At 44.2% G+C, this 23,289-nt stretch overlaps 1 protein-coding gene across 1 annotated transcript; it reads left to right on the top strand.

The window, feature by feature from the left end:
- Nucleotides 1-21,422: 21,422 nt before the first annotated feature.
- On the top strand, nt 21,423-22,313 carry LOC309565490 (vomeronasal type-2 receptor 26-like; the record flags this gene model as incomplete). The annotated part of the gene is made up of 1 exon (XM_082270460.1): nt 21,423-22,313. One exon carries the CDS (start codon nt 21,423-21,425, stop codon nt 22,311-22,313), a length of 891 nt encoding a protein of 296 aa, XP_082126586.1.
- Between the last annotated feature and the right edge of the window lie 976 nt (nt 22,314-23,289).

Raw genomic sequence — 23,289 nt, 5'->3', positions numbered from 1 at the left:
CATGCCTCATTCATTTTTATAAATGTGACATAGTCTACACTGTCATGAGCTAGGCGAGTGCGCTTATCGGCCACGATCCTCCCTGCTGCGCTGAACGTCCTTTCGGACAGGACACTGGATGGGGGGCAAGCCAACAGTTCCATTGCAAATTGTGCAAGCTCTGGCCAGAGGTCAAGCCTGCCCACCCAGTAGTCCAGGGGTTCATCACTCCTCAGAGCGTCCACATCGGCCGTTAGCCCAATGTAGTTGGAAATCTGTCGGTCTAGGCGTTCCCTGATGCTGGATCCGGAGTACAGCTGTAGATGGTTCAGCTGAAAGAAGGATCTCATATCTTAAGTGACCAAGACATCTTCAAACCGCCCTCTTCTTGCAGGTACTGTTGGATTGCTACCCGCAATTGTCTCTCTGTGACTGGAACTGCCAGCGCATGCAAAAGAAGATTGCAGAATTTCCCACAGCAAGGCCTGGAAGTGCTGCATTCTGATCTCACTCTGTGATTGTGGTAACATTTCCACCATTTTTTGTTTGTACCGGGGGTCTAAGTACGTTGCCACCCAGTACTGATCTTTGGCCTTTATGCTTTTTATACGGGATTCCCCCTTAAAACACTGGAGCATGAAGGCCCCCATTCGCACTAAACTGGAAGCGGTGTAGTGGCCTGCTTCCAGCTCATCATCCAGGATAATGTCATCCTCGTTCTCCTCCCCCCCATCCACGGATAACACCAGGGATCCCAGAAAGGTTTAAAGCATGCTCTTCTTGCTCCTCCCCATCCCCCCGGCACCTTCCTCATCTGACTCCTCTTCAGACTCCTGTCGTTGACTTGTCTCAGATGTAGTAGCACCCACTGGAAATTCATCCATCATTGCGACTTCCTCATCTTCCTGCTCCTGCTCCTCGATGGCTTGATCAATGACACGATGCAATGCACGCTCCAGAAAGAAGGCCTAATGTACTGTGTCACTGATGGTGCTCTGGCTGTGACTGACCGGTTTGGTGATCTCTTCGAATGGCTGCAGAAGTCTGCATGCGTTGCGCATGAGCAGCCACTGGCAAGGTGAAAAAAAAACGAAGCTCCCCAGAAGCTGTCCTGCCACAGAGTTCGTACAGGTAGTCGTTAACTGCACGTTTCTGCTGGAGGAGCCTGTCAAGCATATGAACAAAAAAAAACAATCAAAAAGAACAACTCATGCACATACTGATACACAACATATACATGAAGGAGTACTTCACCAGTCCATGGCGCTGTCCATGTGTCCACCTCCTCTTGGATGTATGCCTTTTAAGCTGTTATGTCCTGGTCGCTGCAGCTCCTCTCACACTCCACTGGGGGGGCGGATAAAAAGCAGTTCCAATCTATAATAGAGGGAAGCGCACGCAGACCTCGGGCAATAACGCTTTATTATAGGACAATTAACACAGTACAGTTAAAATGCACTCACACTTTCTCTTCTTGGCAATCGCATATCGGCATTCCAACAAGAGCTACTCGCTCCTCCCGTCCCTCCAGATGGTGACTCTCCGGTCTCCTAACCTGCGGCTACCGCCGCTATGACCCCGCTCTCCTCCACTTCCTCTGTACGACTCTACCTCCGGGTCACCGAGTTCCAGTACCAGTGCGCCTGCGCACTATACCGCCGTCATCCACAGCGACTCGGGAAAGCCTCAGCCGGAGCCTGCAGGGAGCTTCGAGGTGGAGGGTACAAGCACAGGTACACTGCCTCTGCTGTTGCTACAGACAATGTGTTTCGGAGGCGGAGCCTCCTTCCTCAGGTCCCACCTTGCTTCCTACCGACACCCCTTCCCTATATACCCGGAATACCTTCGGCCCTGATTAATTAGTTTCATACTCTTAAAGGGCCAGTAACCAATTATCATTGTCTACCTCGGTTGGGAGGGGAGGAGCAAGGGGCTATCCATTTTGAAAGTAAAATACAAGTACAGATATTATACAGAGCTATTGCAAATTCATATTAAGAATTATTATTAAAAATTACATTCTATATATTGCTTGAGATACATTAAAAAAAAAATATATATATATGTATATAGGCCTCTAAACTTGTAAGACTATAGTCTACACCAGCATCTTCTTCTTTTTATCCTTTTTATACATCCTTCAAACACCTATAAATATCTTAAATAAAATAATCATTCTTATAAAATCAAATATAAAAATTCAGTTTTATCTCTCATATGAGACAATTATCATCTAAATACTATAACAATTAAAATTATAAAATTCAATAAAATTCAATATGAAACTCTTACTTTATATAGGCCATATGTAACATCAACCATTACTCCAATCAAATTATTCCATATGGCAATTACATATATATCTATCAGAGGTAACACCCAGAACTTACCTAGATTGTGCCCGGCTCCACTCACCCCCTACTATGGCAATAAAATATATCATAATACTATGATATCTAACAAACCTTAGATGTTAATGCATGAGCATGAATGAGCACATGTCCACATGCACACCCCACGGATGCAGGGCTAGGCATGAACTACTGTCATGTTCCTTACCCCTAACTACCGTGTACATGCGCACGTACACATAACCACTCCACCATACCCACACTCACATGCACCTACTAGTATGTCAGATAATCGTATTGACTTCAAGCTCCTCATTGAGCCTCATTGAGCCCTCCTATCAAGCATATGAAACATTGAGTTCCATCACGTTTGACAGTCACAAATAAGATGCCTGACGGACGGGTTGTGCCGCCGCTGAATGTCAGCACGGCGAGCCATGGCTGTGTAAGATCTTCTAAAATGGCCTGAGATTTTCCTGGCCTGCCGCAAGACGTCCGGGACCCCAGGGTATTTGGCAACAAATCACTGCACGACCAAGTTCAGGACGTGTGCCATGCATTTGCCCTATTTCAGCGTGCTCAGCAGATTGGCACCGTTGTCGCACACCACTTTACCAACTGTCAAATTGAGCGGTGTCAGCCACTGATCTGCCTGTGAACGCAAAGCTGAAAGGAGTGCAGGACCAGTGTGGCTCTTGGTTTCCAGGCACAACAGACGCAGCACAGCATGGCAATGTCTCACCTGGCATGTGGAATAGGTTCTGGGGATTATGGGCAGAAGAGCCGAGGAGGAGAGGGAGGCTAGAGGAGGAGAAGAAGAGGCAGGCCTGCATGCAATCCATGGCGGTACAACCAAATCTACACGGGTGCCACGGGTTACATGCTTGATGGCCATCATAAGGTTCACCCAATGGGCAGTAAAAGTGATATACCTTCCCTGCCCATGTTTGCTAGACCATGTGCCTGTGGTCAGATGTATCCTGGCACCAACACTGTGTGCCAGAGATATATTCACTTGCCGCTGAACATGGCCATACAGCTCTGGAATGCCCTTCTGCGAGAAATATTTCCTGCCTGGGACCTTCCATTGTGGTGTTCCAATGGCCACAAATTTTCGAAAGGCCTCCGAGTCCACCAGTTGATATGGCAGTAGTTGGCGGGCTATCAGTTCCGACAAGCCAGCAGTCAAATGTTGGGCAAGAGGGTTATGCGGCGTCTTCATTTTTTTCAGCTCCAATATTTGGGCCACAGAAGCCTGCCTTTTTCCAGTGACGACGGCATGATGGAAGGTGGAGTGGAGGACAATTGTGAGGAGATAGGAGAAGGAGAAGAGGCTGGACGGTGAGAGCTTGGAGTGTGGCTTTGTGGGTTCTGACGGTCTTGCTCCCACTGGGCTCGGTGATGGGAGTTCAGGTGCCTTCTTAAGGCGTTTGTCCCTAGGTGAGTGTTGGGCTTAGCGTGACTTATGCATTGACTGCAAAGGCTGCAGATGGCAACACTGTTGTCAGCAACAGACACATTGAAAAAAGCCCACACTGTGGAGCCATGTGCCGGTGTTTTGGGAGCGCCAGATGTGGCTGTACATGGTTGATGGTTCGGTCTTGATACATTTGCAGTCTGCTTTGTACCTCTTGTGCAATGCATGTTCTGCCTGCCTCTCCTCCCTATCTGCCGGTCTGTCTCTCCCTCTGAACTCCCCTCCTCTTCCTCTCTTGTGGCCACCCACGTGACATCCATAGACACGTCATCATCCACGTCACCTTCCCCACCACTAACATTCGAGATCTTGGAGTAGGCAGCAACAGTGGGGACCAACCTCCTTGGGCTGATCTGGGTACTGTCGTCAGACTGCTGAGTGGTGGCTGTTGCTACCTCCTCTTCCTGATCCGATGCCAAGAATGGCTGCGCATCGCAAATGTGACTCAAGGGGTATGTGGTGGTGGTGGTGTTTGTGGTGGTGTCTTTGGGGGTGCACACAGCAGAGAGTGAAGAGGGTGCAGATAGAGAGGATGAGGAGGGTGCAGAAGAGGAAGGCTTAGTGAGCCACTCAATCAAGTTTGGTGCATCCTTTGACATAATTGAACGCACCTTCTGAAACTTCACACTTTGGCTCTGGCCTACTACTCCTGCCCTACCCCTACCACCCCTACGTAAGTGTCTTCCTCTTCCTCTGCCTGTCATGTTTTAAATTACCCTGTGACAAAAGTCTCTAGAGAATCACAGTATATCTGGAAAAAGGTATATAACATATAACACCCCGTTAAAAATTGTGGTATTGAGGGGCCACAGGTTTATCACACCAGTTCTACAAATAATTGGTCAGTAACTGTTGTCACTGTGTGTAGCACAGTTAACACAGCAATAGAGGTCACATTTTTGCAGGACTAAAATACAATCTTAGAAAAGTATGCTGTTGAATAACACCCCACTTTAATATGTGGTATTGGGGGGCTACTGATTTATCTCACCATGGGTCAAAGTCCTCCCCAATGTAAACTAATATGGCCGCCGCGAACGTCATGTGTTCGCAAAATTGGCGGGTAGCGAACAAGCAAAATTTGTTGCGAACCGATCGCCGGGCGAACTACAAGGCCATCTCTAGCCACTGGTTTATCACACCCGTTGTACAAAAAATTGGCCAGTGAGTTTGGCACTGTGTGTATCAGACTTAACGCAGCAAAAGAGGCAATATTGTTGCAAGACACAAATACACTTATAAAAGTATACTCAGATAACACCCCACTTCAATATGTGCTATTGGGGGGCCACTGGTCTATCACACCAGTTATAATATACTAAAAGTGCTTTTGTCACTGTTTGTAGTATTGCTGCCGAAACGCTCAACACACCAGTCACAATGCTGCCCAGTGCACAATACAAATCCACTATAATATGCTTTCTATATTAGAAAGTATATTATAAGTGGATTACACCCCTATATAGTACACTGCACACCTATAACAAATTCCAGTCCTTAAAATTGTGACTATTGTGGACCTTAACAGAGCAATTTGTGTCACTGACGAATCTGTCCCTGGTGCACACAGCAGACCCCTCCCTACACTGACAAGAGACTGTACACCTATACCAAATACCAGCCCTTAAAAGGACTTTTGTGAACCTTAACAGAGTGATTTGTGTCACTGACGATCTGTCCTTGGTGCACACAGCAAACCTCTCCCTACACTGACAAAAGAGACAATATAGATAGAGTACACCTATACCAAATACCAGCCCTTAAAAGGACTTTTGTGGACCTTAACAGAGTGATTTGTGTCACTGACAATCTGTCCCTGGTGCACACAGCCAACCTCTCCCTACACTGACAAAAAGCAGAATGTGAAATGGCCGCCAGCTCAGGTCTCTTTATAAGGTAGGGGGTATGTCCATGTGCTGAAATGTTTCAATTGGCTGTCCCATTCCACCTGATGGCTGTGTCATGGGTCAAAGTTCTCTCCAATGTAAACTAATATGGCCACTGCGAAAAACGCCACATGTTCGCAAAATCAGCGGGCTGCGAACAAGCAAAGTTCACGGGCAAAGGGCGAAGCGCAAGGCCATCCCTATTTGAAATTACAGAGCTCAATTCTTTTAGGATGCGTGGGTGGATTCCATCTGGTCCAGACGCTTTATCCATCCTTATTCTGTCTAAATATTTCTGGACCATATCACTTTTGAGCCATTGTGGATCATTTGGGGCTGTGTTAATATCATCGCCATTATGGTCATGACTTGAGCTCCTCCATGCTCGTTTGTATACACAGAGCTGAAGAATTTATTTAATAAAGTTGCTTTCTCTTTGTCCCCAGTAACCAACTCCAGATTATTTTGTAGGGCCTATATGCTCAGACCTAACCTTTTTACTATTTTTTGGGTATCTTTTGCAATCTGTCGTTGATTTTGAATTTTTGCATCCTTGATTTACTTTTTACATATTCTGTTATATTCTTTGTTGACAATTAAACAATGATAGTGTTCCTTAATTTTTGTATTCTTTTTAAAGCTCTTTTCTTATTATTTATAGCTTTTTTAAACTTTGGCCATGAGCCCCATAGGTTTTATTTTTAGTCTTTAAACTTAAACCATGGGAATATACTCTGCAGTGAGTTCGCATACACTCCTTTTGAAGAATTCCCATTTGTGTTCTGTGCTCATCGATGCCAATATTCCCTCCCAGTCTAAATCCTGGAGAGCAGCCCTCATCCTTGGAAAACTTGCTCTCTTAAAGTTAAGTGTTTATATTTCCTGTATGCGTTTGTTGCTTACAGCTAACATTAAATGAAATGATATTATGGTCACTGCTACCCAGATGTTCTTTATATGAATATTTAGCCCATTTAATACAATAAGCCCTGCATGGTTTAAGATTACCAGGTCCTGCAGAGCATCATTACTAGTGGGGGCCTCAATAAACTGTACCATAAAATTGTCTTGCAATAGGTTTATACATTCTTGCCCTTTTTTGCCCTTTAACTGTTCCAGCAGTGCCATTACTCCAGTCAATGTCTGGATAGTTAAAATGTGAAGCCAAGATAAATGTAATCATATCTAAGCCTTAGAGGTGGAGAATATTTTTTTTTTCCATTTTCGTTGACTTAGTAATCCATTAAATAAAACACTACTTCTGCCTGGGTAGTTTTGCACACTACTCCACTGTAGCTATGGAGGAAGCCATATTTGCTGGCCAGGGGTAGGGATGATCTAACTTTTCAAAAGTTCGGTTCGACCAGAACACCCGAACTTCCCGAAAGTTCGGCCCGGATTTCAGAACCCCATTGAAATCAATGGGACCCGAACTTCGGTAATCAAAAAACACCATTTTGAAGCCCTAAAACCCAATAAATCCCCCTAAAAAGTGCCTAGGGTTCTGGATCATGCCCCAGGAACTATTAATCACACAAAAAATTGTCATTTTTGATAGAGAGCCATTTATTGAAAAAATTATTGAAAAAAATTAGATTTCTTTGGATTTAGTGTCTGGGGGGTCTAAAATGTGTACCTGTGAAGTTTCATCTCTGTAGCATGTCCAGAACCAGGAAAAAAAAAGATAGTTTGTATTAGAATTGCTATAGAACAGGATAGTGGCTCTGCTATTTTCACACCTTGCCGGTTTTGTAGCAGGCGTTTTTTTGGGCATTTTTTGGGGTCTTTAGAGGCAGGCATAACATCAGAACTTCTGTGTAGGGGTATACACACACACACACACATGTATGTATATATACACATACACATATATAGGTGTGAAAGTAGCAGAAACCTATGCTTGCGCTAATGAAATAATTAACAGGCACATGGCTTCTCTGCTATAACACCTATAAGTGTGTGTGTATATATACCCCTATACAGAAGTTCAGATTTTATGCCTGCCTCCAAAGACCCCCAAAAAATGCCCAAAAAAACGCCTGCTGCAAAAACACACCTGGGCGTTTTTTTTTTGTTTTTTTTTTGGCGCAGGCATTTTTTTGGGCATTTTTTGGGCGTCTTTGGAGGCAGGCATAACATCTGAACTTCTGTATAGGGGTATATATATACACACACACACATGTATGTATATATGCACATACACATATATAGGTGTGAAAGTAGCAGAAACCTATGCTTGCGCTAATGAAATAATTAACAGGCATATGTCTCCGGTCCTATCACACCTATATGTGTGTATGTGTATAAATACATATAAGTGTGTGTGTATATATATATACCCCTATACAGAAGTTCAGATGTTATGCCTGCCTCCAAAGACGCCCAAAAAATGCCCAAAAAAACGCCTGCGCCAAAAAAAAAAAAAAACGCCCAGGTGTTGTTGCAGGCATTTTTTTTAAAGGCATTTTTTGGGGGGTCTTTGGAGGCAGGCATAACATCTGAACTTCTGTATAGGGGTATATATACACACATACTTATATGTATTTATACACATACACACATATAGGTGTTATAGCAGAGAAGCCATATGGCTGTTAATTATTTCATTAGCGCAAGCATAGGTTTCTGCTACTTTCACACCTATATATGTGTATATATACATACATGTGTGTGTGTGTATATATACCTCTACACAGAAGTTCTGATATTATGCCTGCCTCCAAAGACGCCCAAAAAATGCCCAAAAAAAAAAACGCCTGCTACAAAAACGCCCAGGTGTGTTTTGCAGCAGGCGTTTTTTTTTTGGGCATTTTTTGGGGGTCTTTGGAGGCAGGCATAACATCTGAACTTGTTTATAGGGGTATATATACACACACACTTATATGTATTTATACACATACACACATATAGGTGTGATAGGAGCGGAGACCTATGCCTGTTAATTATTTCATTAGCGCAAGCATAGGTTTCTGCTACTTTCACACCTATATATGTGTGTACGTGTATATATACATACAAGTGTGTGTATATATACCCCTACACAGAAGTTCAGATGTCATGCCTGACTCCAAACATGTCCTCAATAAAGCCCAATAAAACGCCTGCAACAAAAAGCCAGGTGACAGGGGCGAAGCCACCATCATGTTCTATAAGTGTTCTAAGAGAAACTATCTTTTCTCTATAGAAGTCACCCTGACATGGAAGGGTTTGGTCACCCTGCCATAGCAGTCAGAGTCAGTTAACCCTACACTACACTACAGTCCCCTGACACTTAACACTTTCCCTACAGAAATGAAATTATTAAATCTAACTATAGTGGAAAATAGTACCCTAACTACACTAGATATCCCTTTCCTCACACTAATAATTGCTAAATGACACTTTGAGAACAGAACTGCTTCCACTCTCTTGCATGTCCCTGTATTAAAATGCTAGAGATTTGGCGGGGCTATCTTATATACTGAGGGGCGTATTCACTAATGAATGGCCTCTGGACCCCCTAGTCACTCCAATCACATTCCTAGCATTCTCCTGCCCCCTCAATTGGCTTTTACTGATGGTTCTGAGATGGTTCTCAATCACGGCTTTTAAAGCCCAGTTCCTGTCCCATTGCATTTTGGTTGCCGAATTCCGACCTTTTTCAGCAAAAAGTTCGAAATTCGGCCGAACCGATGGTCGACCCGAACCGTTCGATCATCCCTAGCCAGGGGTTTATAGAATTAGCAGTTTACATAATAAAGATAACATTGTTTATGCTTCACAAAGGCACTGCATTTCTGGCAACTTCAACAGAATAGGACATACTCCTAAAAGAATGGGATTTTCCAAAATTGCTATATATCACATACATGTGATATCTTATACACAGATTCTTAAAATCTTGTATATGAAAAAAAAAAAAAAAAGGTATGAATAAATGAACATCTTCTCACAGGTCAACCCCTATCATCTAATGTACATTATCATCACTCCCATATAATAATATATACATGGTGTGAAACATAGAGGATGGGTTATGCTGGAGCCTTAGATCTCAACCTTTTTAAATTAATTTTCAATCAGGGGCCAAGGACCTGTAAAGGAAAAATGGGGGGGGGGAGACAACCCTTTTCCCTTGCCCCACAGCAGTAGATAATATATCTTTGCAATAGCTGGTAATCCCCATTAGTCAATGGAGGTATATGAAGCCCACATTTTCAAACTCAGTATGTTTGTCATAGAGTATTTAAGTCCATATTTCCAAAAAGCCATTCTGTAGATGGAAATCCTTGGTGATCCTTTCCAATACTTTCCCCACTACCATATTTGGTCAATGATATCAGTACTATGTCCAACCCTTCTCTTATATGGCTGATGACAGCTCAGAGAGCTTTCATTCGGCTAGGGGTACCATCAGGATTGGCGATGTGCACCAGGTCCATTGAGTTTATTCTTTCAGTTAGTCCATGGACAGCTGGCATCAGTATTGACAATTCATTTGCAATTAATTATTTATTATTGTAATAATGGGCTCATCAACCTTTTTGGTGTCTTATTTCTAGGTTTCTTTCAATTCTGTGAATGATTAGGGGTTATATATACCCCTGATGCATTCAGGTAGGAGATGCCTGTATCTGGGGGGCCCTTGTTTCTAAAGGGGCCTTTTAGATTCTGATAAGCCCACTGTCCGCACAGCCCAAAAACCACCGGGCCACCTGGCAAGGTCCCCCCCATATTGAGGGTATGTGGCCTGGTAGGGTTCAGGAGGGGGGTGCAGCATACTGTTCCCCTCTTTCCTGGTAATCCAGACTGCATGCTAGTTTCATGAGGCTGGTATATTTTTTTTGGCATGACACTTTTTTTTTTTATTTCTGTCCCCCTTTAGATTCATACTGGAATTAAAGGCTCTGGTATGGATTTCTTAGGGCACCTAAAGCACTTTTTTGTAATAAAGGAATTGTCAAAAACTTGTAAAAAAAAATTGTAAAAAAATGTTTTTACTTACCTTTTACACTTTTTTTTGGTGAATGGGTAGGGGTACTATATACCCCATACTCATTCACATGGGGGGAGCTGGGATCTGGGAGCCCCCTTGTTAAAGGGGGCTTCCAGATTCCGATACACCCCCCGCGCCCGCATAGCCCTACAACCACTGCCCAGGGTGTTGGGAAGTGGCCTTTGCCCCTATTAACATGGGGGCAAGGTGCTTTGGAGTGGGGGAGCAACCCCCCCTGCCCCAAAGCACTCCCCCATGTTGAGAGCATGTTGCCTAGTATGGTTCATGAGAGGGGGCGCCCTGCCCCCTTTTCTGGCCTACCAGGCTGCATGCTCAGATAAGGGTCTCGTATGGATTTTGGGGGGGAACCCAAAGCCTTTTTTTTGCCGTGGGGTTCCCTTTAAACTCTATACCAGGTCTGAAGGTCCTGGTATGGACTGGGGGCACAGCGTGCTTTTTTATACTGAATTGTTCATTGCCAGCATTATTTTGATTACAAATCAGCTGTTAGTGGGGAAGCCAACTGACAGCTGATGAGTCATCGGTTGTTAAGGACATAGTTGCCGGCTTCCCGGCTCACTCATTAACAACACACAGAATTTGAATTGGTCAATCATTTTTTGACTGATCTGAATTCAAATCATTCTGAAATTCCTGAGCCTTACCAGGCCACGTGCTATCACCATTAGGATGGTTCCTTGCCAAGACCCCACTGTAAGGGCACTTAGTCTCCATTTTGATGGTAATATAGGCCTCATTCCCACTTCCCTAGTTCAGTGGATGTGATGGGCTGTGAAGGAGACTCTGAAAGCCCCCTTTAAGACAGGGTGTTCCCCCAGATACCCAGTCCCCTCATGTTAGTGAGTAAGGAGTGCATAGTACCCCTGGTTGCCTATTCACAAAAAAGGTTAACAGCAGACAATGTGAAAAGTCCTGTATTAAAAATAAATAAATAAATAACAAATAAATAAATGGAAAGCATTGTCCTTCTATGAAATCCAACATCGATTGCATTGTCTAGGGATGTGTAGACATCAGTTGTGTTCAAGGATGTCATGATGCCCACCAGTACTTCCTGACACTTCTCTTGTTGCACATGACAGCTCAGTTTTTTTTATTAATCTAGGTACCCCTTATTTTTATATAAAAGCAATGGCCTGGAAATCTAGAGTTTATTTATTCTAAAGGGGCTTCCACATTCTGCTAAATCCCCTGCAAAGGCTTCCATGTCCACTGAGACAAGAATGTGAGAATGAGGCCCTTCTCCCAAATAACATTTTTGACTGATGTCCACATAAACCACTGAGGTTCACATAAAGCTGAAATGTTAGGTTGGGTGGACTTTATAGTAGTTTGCCAATCTTAGTACATACTGGGAATACTGAAAAGATGGAGAAGTAGCAGCACTGAAGATAATAACAGCACATCTAGTGACAGTGTGGAATAAGTCCAGCCCTCCAGAAACACGAGGTCCATGGCTCAAAAAGGGTCCATTAAAAATGCATTATAGCTTCAATCAAACTTTTGTCCTTCTGCAGAAGTTGCACCGATATATACAAGCTTCAAACTACTTCTCCAAAAACACTTCACATAAAGACTTTAATAAAGAAGGAGAATTTGTTACACAATATGTTATCCAAAACCATCTACTGGTCAACAAAACGATTCTCACTAATGATGTTGGATTATTTGCGCAATCTAATTGTAGTGATCAAAACATTTTTATCAATGCAAGTTTAATAAAATGGAAGAATGACCAGAAAGAGGTAAGAAAAACAAGGACCTGTATTAAATAGGATTCCTGTGGTCTCCTTGGTGCAGATTCTTTGCCTATCACTGGCTTACCACTTATTGTCATGTCTTTGAAAAGGGTGGCTAGGGTGACTATCCTGGTGGAGGAGCAGGGTTTTTCTTCCATGTGTCAGAGCTACCCCCTTGATGAATATTGTCTAGTTGGGAAATATTTAAGAAGCTGAAGGATATGTGGAGGAAGCACATACCCATAGAATAGATCAAGAAGAAGCAGAGAGATCCCTGCACTGCAGACCCTCAGGTACAACTTTCTTCCCAGCAAGGAGAACAGTAAGTATCACATTAGTGACCTCACCAAAGTATCCGGTGAAACCATCAGTCAGAGGCAGTAGTGCCTTAGATGATATCACACTGCAGACTAGTGATCGACCGATATCATTTTTTTATTGCCGATACCGATATTTTGGTCATCGCGTATCGGCCGATATTGGCAGATATTTTCGTACCTAAAAAATGTATTTATTTAGTTATTTATTTTTTGACAGGTACTCGTGTGGAGGGATCTGGGGGTCTAAAAGACTGCAAACCCCACCTCTGCACTTAAAAGCATTAAAAACGCCAAGTTTGGCTGTTTTGAATGCTGTCATTTTTTTAATTTGGCGCTGAGTAACCGGAAGTGATGTCAACACATTACTTCCGGGTTTTTACATGGAGACCCGATCAGAGCCGAATGAAGCGTTGATTGGTTTTCTCTTTGGTGGCCGTGCAGGCTGGTTGCCTGGGTCTCCTGGTGGAACAGGAAACCCGGACGAGCCGCAGAAGGCGGCGGGAGGGGGGGGCGTCCCCTCCCACTCCTTGTAATGACAGCCATGTGGCTTCTCAGCCGCATTGGTTGTCATTACAAGACAGCCGACCGTCGGCTATGAACGCCGGTACCGGGGTGATGCCTCTAGTTCTGGTACAAGCACTTTCCCGAAATATCGTCAATATCGGTAACCTCAGGGGCCGATTCCGATATATCGGGGAAAGTGCAGATTGGCCCTCAATATATCGGCTTTGCCGATAATCTTTTGATCCCTACTGCAGACATACAGCTAAAGATAGAAAAACAGAAGACAAAACTTTCAAGGAGCTATTCGGGTGCAATTAACCTTCCTAGTGGTACTCTAAAAGACAGAAAATCTTCACCTATTGAGTTCAGATCTACATTAAGGACAATAGTCTGCTAAAGAGAGTTTTCAGGAGCTGTGTTTCATAACCATCTACTGAAGCCTAACTGAATATTTTTTTTGACAGTTTAAATATTTGCAGGTGACAGAAAGCACCCTGTCCTCTAAGCCTTATTATAACATATATTTTATAAATCTATCTCAGTTTACCAAGTTAAATTTAAAATGGCACTCTATTCACAAGTATTATAGCTGGCAATGCACCATGACCTTATGTTAAAAAAGGGAATATATTGCTACTTAAAAATAATACTTTAAATATGTTTTGATTAGATACCGAGATCGCAGTGTTCTGAAGACTGTTTACCTGGAAACAGACAAGTGCCGAGCTCAATTGTACATGAATGTTGTTATGGTTGTGTCCCATGCTCAGAAGGAGAGATGTCCAATGTAACAGGTGGATTTTACTATTACTTTACAAGACTTCTGATGGTGGTAAAAGCAATGCAAAAAAACCACAAGCAGGCATTGGAAACAAAGTCATTTTTGTATTAAAGCTGAACAGCTCCTTTATAAAAAGTGAAGACACACTATGATTTAAGTCCAAGGAGCTGCATGACATCTCCTGAACATATCTCTTTTATTTATATCATCCAGGTTTGGTACTCCCAGAAGACAGCTATCATTGTAGCTCCAGGAGCCCAATGCTTATCTTTCAGTTTTCAGCACCTTCAACAGTATAGTCACTGCAGCTGCTATGCCCACCCCTCCCCTCCCCTCCTCCTGTCCAGTCACAGAAGCCTTTGTATTATGTGAACTTATTCACATAATACAAAGGCTTACTGGAATGGGCAGCAGAAGGAAGGGGTCGGCATAGCTGCTTTGTTTGCCTCTCTCACAGCCCTGAGTGGCAGAGCCATAAACCTGTCAGATATAAATAATAGAGATACGCTCAGGAGATGTTGTGCTTAAATCATTGAGTGCCTTGACTTTTTACAAAGTGGCTGAATTCCTGGATATCAGTTTTAATGTATTATAATTTCTAAATATAGCCGCATAGTGTCTTGCAAGCTGTTTTTCTTTTTTCTTGCTTGATGATCTTTCACATTGTAAACCATATTTAACATTTATACTCTTTATACATCAATCAAACAGTCCCTCACACTTTAAAAACATTTACCTTTATTATTATTTTTTTTTCCTGCAATCGTCAGGCTACTTTGATGATGCCACATGCACGCCACCAAACTATCATCCATGCAGTACTTTGCAGTCCCACAAACCTTATAGAATTAATAAAATGAGACCACTATGCTATACCTGCTAAATAGGGTTGAGTGAACCCGGACTGTATTGTTCTGGTTCATACCAGACTTTTGGGTATTCGGTATCCGGACACGGACCCGAACATTTCACTATATGTTCGTGTACTGTCCATTGTTCGGTAATGTTATTTGATGTTTTGGCACGGTTTTAATGGCGCGGTTTCAACAGGTGCAAGGCAGCCAATCAGCAAGCGTTTAACTAGTGTGCCTTAGAAGCCATCACAGCCATGCCAACTAATGGCATAGCTGTGATTGGCCAGTGCAGCATGTGACCCAGACTCTATATAAGCTGGAGTCACATAGCGCCGCACGTCACTCTGCTATAACTATACTAGGGAGAGGTGCTTTAAGGGAAAGCATAGGAAGAATCTTCTTTAATCAGACAGCGATCTACATTGATTGTATTGTGTGGGGGTGCAGTGCACGATCTTTATGCCTTGATCTGAGCCCAGTGAGAAAAAAAAAAAGGAGAAAAAAAAAACTTTTATCAGTCTGTTAGGTGGGCGGCGTGCAGATGTGTAGCGGCCATGTAATGCAAGCTCAATGCATATGTGTCTGCTTAATCTGCATTTAAAAAAGAAAAAAAAAACTTCCTTCATATTTTCCTTTGACATACAGTGTTTAGACAGACACTGATTTTCTAACCTGCTCTTCCAAAAGCACCAATGTAAGGGGAAAATAATTTTTCAGGATTTAGGGAAAAAAAATATTTTTCAGTTTTTCATTCAAATGTTTTTTTTTTTTTTTTTTTTTATTCAATAGCAGAATAGAACAACAACAGTATCCAACCTGTTAGGCGTGCGGTGTGTAGCAGCCATTTCCTGCAAGCTCGGTGCATATGTGTCTGCTTAATCTGCATTTTAAAAAGAAAAAAACGTTTATCCTTCATATTTTACTGTGACTTACAGCGTTTAGACAGACACTGCATTTCAAATCTGCTATTCAACAAGCACCAGTTAAGGGGACAATTATTTATCAGATTTTCATTCATACGTTATAGTGCGATACACCCATTGCATACTGTTGTTGTATTCCGCTTTGCAATAAAAACCCATTTAGGGCAAAAAAAAGTTAATTGCTTAGTCTGCATATGGTACAGTGAGATACATCCATTGCATACTGTTGTATTGCGCATTGCAAAAAAAAAAAAACATTTAGGGGAAAAAAAGTTAATTGCGGCCTAGGCTGCATATGTTACAGTGAGATACACTCATTGCATACTGTTGTATTGCGCATCGCAATAAAAACCCATTTAGGGGAAAAAAAAGTTAATTGCGGCTTAGTCTGCATAGGTTACAGTGAGATACACCCATTGCATACTGTTGTATTGTGCATTGCAATAAAAACCCATTTAGGGGAAAAAAAAGTTAATTGCGGCCTAGTCTGCATATGTTACAGTGAGATACACCCATAGCATACTGTTGTATTCCGCTTATCAATAAATACCCATTCGATAAATATGAGGAGAAGGTCAAATAAGGGACGTTGCCTGGGTCGTGGTGTTGCTGGTGGAGCTCCTGTTGCAAGGAGAGGACGTGGTCGATCTGTGCCAGCTACACGCACAGATGAAACACCTTTCTCAGCTGCGAGTAGGCGACAGAACCTGCAGCAGTATTTGGCAGGGCCTAATGTGCCTCTACAAATTTTGAGGCCAGAACAAGTACAGGCGATAGTACATTGGGTTACTGACAGTGCCTCCAGTTCCTTCACATTGTCTCCCACCCAGTCTTCTGCTGAAAGGTCAGAGTTGGCACCTGCAGCCGATGTCCATCATTATTATACCTCACCCCCTTGCAAATCAGCCAAGCAGTCTGAGCCCCAAATCATGCAGCAGTCTCTTCTTCTTTTTGATGACTCTGTTAGCATGGTTTCCCAGGGCCATCCACCTAGCCCTGCCCCAGAAGTGGAAAAGATTGAGTGCACCAATGCCCAACCACTTATGTCTCCAGATGAGTACATGGGAGGACCATCACAGCACATCTCGGATGATGATGAAACACAGGTGCCAACTGCTGCGGAATTCCAAATTGTGGAGACCGACAAGGAGGGCAGGGGTGAAGACTGGGTGGAAGACGATGTGGAGGACGATGAGGTCCTCATCCCCACATGGAATGAACGTCATGCAGATGACCTGAGTGGTTTGGAGGAAGAGGCGGTGGTCGCACAAAGCCACCAGCAGAGCAGAAGAGGGAGCAGGGTGCAAAAGCGGAGCGGCTGTGCCCAGGGCTGGCCCTACCATGGGTCCCGCTGGGTCCATTGGATCCAGGCAGCACTTTGAGAGGGGCAGCAAACTGACGCCCAAGATTTCTTTTCCAGCAGTTTTGTGTGTGACAACTGCCCCCCTGGGCTGCTCCAATGCCACCCTGCTGCCATCAACACAGTTGCCGGGTGCGAGCGTGCTCACACACAGTCTAACACCTGCTGTTAAATATCTGAGCGCACATGAATAGCTCAGGTTTGTGTACTGCCGAGGCGGGGTACCCGCGTGAGACAAGATACTTTTCCCACCGGCTCCGCCAGCAGACGATGTTTGGGCGCAGCTTGCATTTCTATTGGGTGGAACTGGAGTAGTAGATGCAGCTGCCATCATGCCTAGCCTGCCTTCTTCTGCTCTTCAGCTCACACCCTTTGATAAGCATGATTTTTTTTTGGGGGGGCAGCATTTCATTCTTGGACCCAGGCAGCACAATGTCTTGGGCCAGCCCTGGCCGTGCCCTAGACACTACGCTTGCTACTGCCCAACGCAGCAAGGGACCGAGCACACCAAAGCCAGCTCACAGGAGTTCCCTAGTGTGGCAGTTCTTCAGACAATGTGATGATGACATGACACAAGTGGTTTGCACCCTGTGCAATCAGAGACTGAAGCGAGGCATAAACCTTCTCAACCTGGGCACAACCTGCATGACCAGGCATCTAAGTGCAAAGCACGAGCTGCAGTGGAGTGCACACCTCAAAAACCAAGAAAGGTCTCTGGCTCCTCCTGCTTCATTTTCTGCTGCTACAGTCTCGGCCTCTTCATCCAGTGGCACCTGCCACCCCGCAAACAGAGGATCCACCAGCAACACCACCATCTTGGTCACCAACAACCATCTCCACAATGTCCCATGAAAGCGTTCAGATTTCTATCTCCCAAACACTGGAGCGGAAGAGGAAGCACCCCCCCCCCCCCACCCACGCGCGATCCCTGGCCCTGAATGTCAGCATTTCAAAATTCATGGCCTTTGAGATGCTGTCATTCCGGCTGGTGGAGACGCAGAGTTTTAAAAGCCTTATGGTGGTTGCTGTCCCACAGTACGTCGTGCCCAGCCGCCACTACTTTTCCAGACAAGCCATCCCTTCCCTGCACAACCAAGTGGGTGACAAAATCAGTTGTGTACTGTGCAACGCCATGTGTGGCAAGGTCCACCTAACTACAGATATTTGGACCAGTAAGCACGGTCAGGGACGTTATATCTCTCTAACAGCACACTGGGTAAATGCAGTGGTGGCTGGGCCTGAGGCGGATAGCAGTTTGGCGCATGTCCTTCCACCACCGAGGATTGCAGGGCGCTTCAGTTTGCCTCCTGTTCTTAACTCCTCCTACTCCGCTTCCTCATCCTCTACCGCCTCCTCTTCCGGTCAGCGTAACACCTTCACCACCAACTTCAGCACAGCCAGGGGTAAACGACAGCAGGCAGTTTTAAAACTTAAATACAAAAAATAAGTTTTAAAACTTGCCTGTTTGGGTGAAAAATAACACACCGCACAGGAGTTGTGGAGGGGCATTGAACAGCAGACTGATGAGTGGTTGCTGCCAGCGAGCCTCAAGCCCGGCCTGGTGGTGTGCGATAATGGGCGAAATCTCGTAGCAGCTCTGGGCCTAGCCGGTTTTACACAAATCCCTTGCCTGGCTCATGTGCTGAATTTGGTGGTGCAGAGGTTCTTTGGAAATGACCCCGATATGTCAGAGCTGCTGCAGAAAGTGCGGGCCTCTGTGCGCACTTTCGACTTTCTCACCCTGCTGCTGCTCGCTTGTCAGCGCTGCAGTGTAACTTCAGCCTTCCCGCTCACCGCCTCATATGCGACGTGCCCACAAGGTAGAACTCCACCTTGCACATGCTGGCCAGACTGTGCGAGCAGCAGCAGGCCATACTGGAGTTTCAGCTGCAGCACGCATGCGTGAGTCACTCTGCGGAACAGCACCACTTCACCAACAATAACTGGGCCACCATGCGAGACCTGTGTGCCTTGTTGCGCTGTTTCGAGTACTCCACCAACATGGCCAGTGCCGATGACGCCATTCTCAGCTTAACTATCCCACTTCTATGTCTTCTTTAAAAAACACTTTGGGCGATGATGGAAGAAGATGTGGCACAGAATGAGGAGGAGGAGCACGAAGAGGTATCATTTCCAAGGCTTTCAGGGCAGTCATTCGCAAGTGGCTGCGAGGGTGGGTTCCTGCACACACAAACGCCTGGGACACAATTTTCCAGCAGGGGCACAGTTCTGGAGGATGACGAGGATGACGAGGAGGAGATGGAGGAGGATATGGAACCATGTTCACAGCAGGGTGGCACCCAGGCCAGCTCGTGGCTATCACTGGTGCATGGCTGGGGGGATACGGAGGACACAAAGGATACACCTCCCACAGAGGACAGCTTTTCCTTGCCTCTGGGCAGCCTGGCACACATGAGCGGTTACATGCTGCAGTGTCTCCGCAATGACCGCCGAGTTTCCAACATAGTAACTTGTGCTGATTACTGGGTGGCCATCCTGCTGGATCCCTGTTACAAGGACAACTTACCGTCCTTAATTCCCTCACTGGAGCGTGATCGGAAGATGTGCGAGTACAAGCGCACGCTGGTATACGCGCTGCTGGTGGCATTCCCACCTGACAGCGGGGGCACAGTGGAAGCACAAGGCCAGGGCAGGGGAGGAGGAGGAAGAGGTTGCCAATGCAGCCAGGGCACCGCCAGCACCAAAGAAGGCAGGGTTAGCATGGCCGAAATGTGGAAAAGCTTTGTCAGCACGCCACAACAAACAGCAGCACCAGCAGCTCATATGGAACGTCTTAGCAGGAGGCAGAATTTCACTAACATGGTGGAGCAGTATGTGTGCACACGCCTAGATGTACTGAATGATGGGTCTGCCCCCTTCAACTTCTGGGTCTCCAAGTTGGGCACATGGCCTGAGCTTGCCCTTTACGCCTTGGAGGTGCTGGCCTGGGTATTATCTGAACGGGTATTTAGCACGGCTGGGGGCATTATCACAAACAAGCGCAGCCGCCTGTCCAGAGCCAATGAGGACAAGCTCAGGTTCATTAAAATGAACCAGGCATGGATTCCACCGTACCTTGTGCAGAATAGACTTGTATACTGGCCTTACCCAGCCATTGTTGAATTTGATCTTTCTTACTCTTTTGGGGTGTACCCTAATTTAAAAAAAAATGTAATTAAAAACCAAAACCAGTGTTGGCTACCTCGTCCTCCTCCTCCACCGCTGCCGCTGCTTCCACCTACACCGCCATATCCACCGCCATATCCTCCGCCACCTCAACCTCCTACTCCATATGGGCCTCGTCCTCCTCCTACATCATTTAAGATTATTATTTTTTATTTTGTTTTTTTTATGTTATTTTAAGTTATTTCCCTATCAACATTTGTTTTTGCAGAGCACTTGCCATGCTCTTAAGATGATTTTGCTGCCATTTGCAGCCCTCTAGCCCTTTCTATGTTTGTTTTAGAGCCATTTTAGTGCTCAAAAGTTCAGGTCTCCATTGACTTCAATGGGGTTCGGGATCGGGGTAAAGTTCAGGTTAAGTCCGGGTCACGAACCCGGACTTTTTTTCAAGTTCGGCCGGACCCTCCGAACTCGAACATCCAGGTGTTCACTCAACTCTACTGCTGAGGCATTCATTTATATTAAAAACTAAAAGCGCACACATGCAAAATAAATGACTATCAAATATGAAGACAATTCATAAATAAAAATGGGGATTTGGTCCCACCATATGGCCATATCGTGCTCAAGCCCACCACTACGTCAAAATACCCCATTGTCAGTGCATCTCTCCCAGCAAGGAGTGTTGTCTCCAAGGGTTAGAGAGGCTGGATTCATCCTTTTTATGGATAGTGTAGGACCCACTGACAATGGGGTACTTTGACGTAGTGGTGGGCTTGAGCACGATATGGCCATATGGTGTGACCAAATCCCCATTTTTATTTATGGATTGTCTTCATATTTGATAGTCATTTCTTTTGCATGTGTGCGCTATTCTTTTATAATATACATGTCGTTTGGTTAATAGCTGCACCAGCTTTAGAAATACATGTTCAGGGTGTGCTCCCTCAACTTATTGATTGTTTATTAATTTATATTACATTGCCTTTTTTTTTTACAAAAAAAAAATTGTGTTGACCTTTATGATGTTTGTTCAATAGACTTTCTGAGTTATTAAAAAAAAAAGAAAAAACTCGAACATGTTATAAAAATTCACAATTGGTTTTATTTTTCAGGAAGTGAAAACTGCATGACGTGTCTAGACCACGAATGGCCAAACGAGAACAAAACCCAATGCAATCCCAAGCAAATAGAGTTTTTGTCTTACACTGATAACCTGTCTTTATTTTTCATAGTTATCTCTTTATTCCTTTGCATTTTAACTTTTTTGATAATTGGTGTATTTTTCTCATTTGGAGATACCCCCATTGTCAGAGCCAATAACAAGACCCTCAGCTTTGTCCTCCTGGTCTCCATCATGTTGGGTTTCCTCTGTGTGTTCTTGTTCCTGGGTCGTCCCATGGATACAACCTGCTGTCTACGCCAAACATCTTTTGGAATTCTTTTTACCATAGCGGTCTCCTCTGTGTTGGGCAAGACTGTAATGGTTTGGCTTGCCTTCAAAGCAACCAAACCAGGCAGTGAATGGAACAAATGGGTTGGAGTAAAGCTGCCCAATCTTGTCGTCTTCATCTGCTCATCAATTCAAGTTTTAATTTGCATTGCATGGTTATCAATCTCTCCCCCTTTCCAAGAGTTGGACAAACGCTCATATCAAACAAAGATCATTGTTCAATGTAATGAAGGGTCAGTTATCGGATTCTACTCTATCCTGGGATATATGGGGATGCTGGCTGCTGTCAGTTTTATTACTGCATTTTTTGCAAGGACATTACCGGACAGTTTTAATGAAGCCAAATACATCACCTTCAGCTTGCTGGTGTTCTGCAGTGTCTGGATTGCCATGATCCCAGCCTATCTGAGCACCAAAGGGAAATATATGGTGGCTGTGGAGATTTTTGCCATCCTGACCTCAAATGCTGGACTTCTAGTTTGTATATTTTTTTCAAAATGCTACATAATTCTTTGTCACCCCGATTTAAATTCAAGGAAGCATTTGCTTGACAACAGATGCAAATAATGACACGGTGACATTAAAAATTTGTACCTACATATTAAAATTAAAGTGAACCATCCATAAAAATTGAACGTCTGTTTTATTGATGACCCTCCCCCCTCCTTCCCCCATCCCCAATCACATATTGCCTAAAACCGCCAATTAATTGCACATGACTATTTCTAACAGGCATTTATAAGCAAATACTGTATGTGTTTAGTGTCTCTCAGTAAAGCTGACCTTTCTTCTTCATGGAAGGTTGACTTTTAGGCTTCAACACAATGAATGGTGCACCATGCAGAATATTTCCCCTTTGTAATGCTGCTTTATAGGCATGCGCACCATGTGTAGTGTTTTCTTTAATTTCATACACTGTATGTTTTCTTTAAAGATAATAAACTTTTTTTTTTTCAGAGTTAAAAGATGTAAAACCGATATCTTCATTGATTTTCAAAGAAACAAATATTAATTATAAAAATGTATCAAAAAGTAATTCAACTCTACAGAAAAAACAATGCTGTGATAGAATATCACTCTGTCACAGAGAAGGCAGTTTGAACAGCTAGGCATGTGAGGAAACCCTAACCAGTGTGTGGATGGCTGGCGGGGTTATGGACAGTAGTTGTGTCCCCTAGGTCTCTCACCCACACAAGGTGAAGGCTACAGAATATCTGCATCTTATGCAGAAAACAAGTTTTTTTTTTCTCCCAGAGCTTGGTAGGTTCTGTTCTTGGTTCTGGAGTGTGGACTGTGGAGGCTTTGTTGAGTGGGATAAAGTCTTCAATCATTGGTCCACATTTTACATGGTAACCACTGACAGTTGGACAGCTGTGTTCATGTCCCTTAGTGTGTGAGTTACCTGAGACTCAAAACTCTTCCCTTGTGTTTCTGGAAATGTCCAATTGCAAGAGAACAGCAATGATGTGTACAGCAAGAGTACGGGTCTTGGTATTGACCAGGACAATGCTTGTAGGAGATTCGGTGTCAGTGCTGAAACATA

This window comes from Pelophylax lessonae (genome assembly GCF_965119305.1).
Source record: "Pelophylax lessonae genome assembly, chromosome: 10".
Lineage (NCBI taxonomy): Eukaryota > Metazoa > Chordata > Amphibia > Anura > Ranidae > Pelophylax > Pelophylax lessonae.
This window is presented reverse-complemented; position numbering and strand designations above follow the sequence as displayed.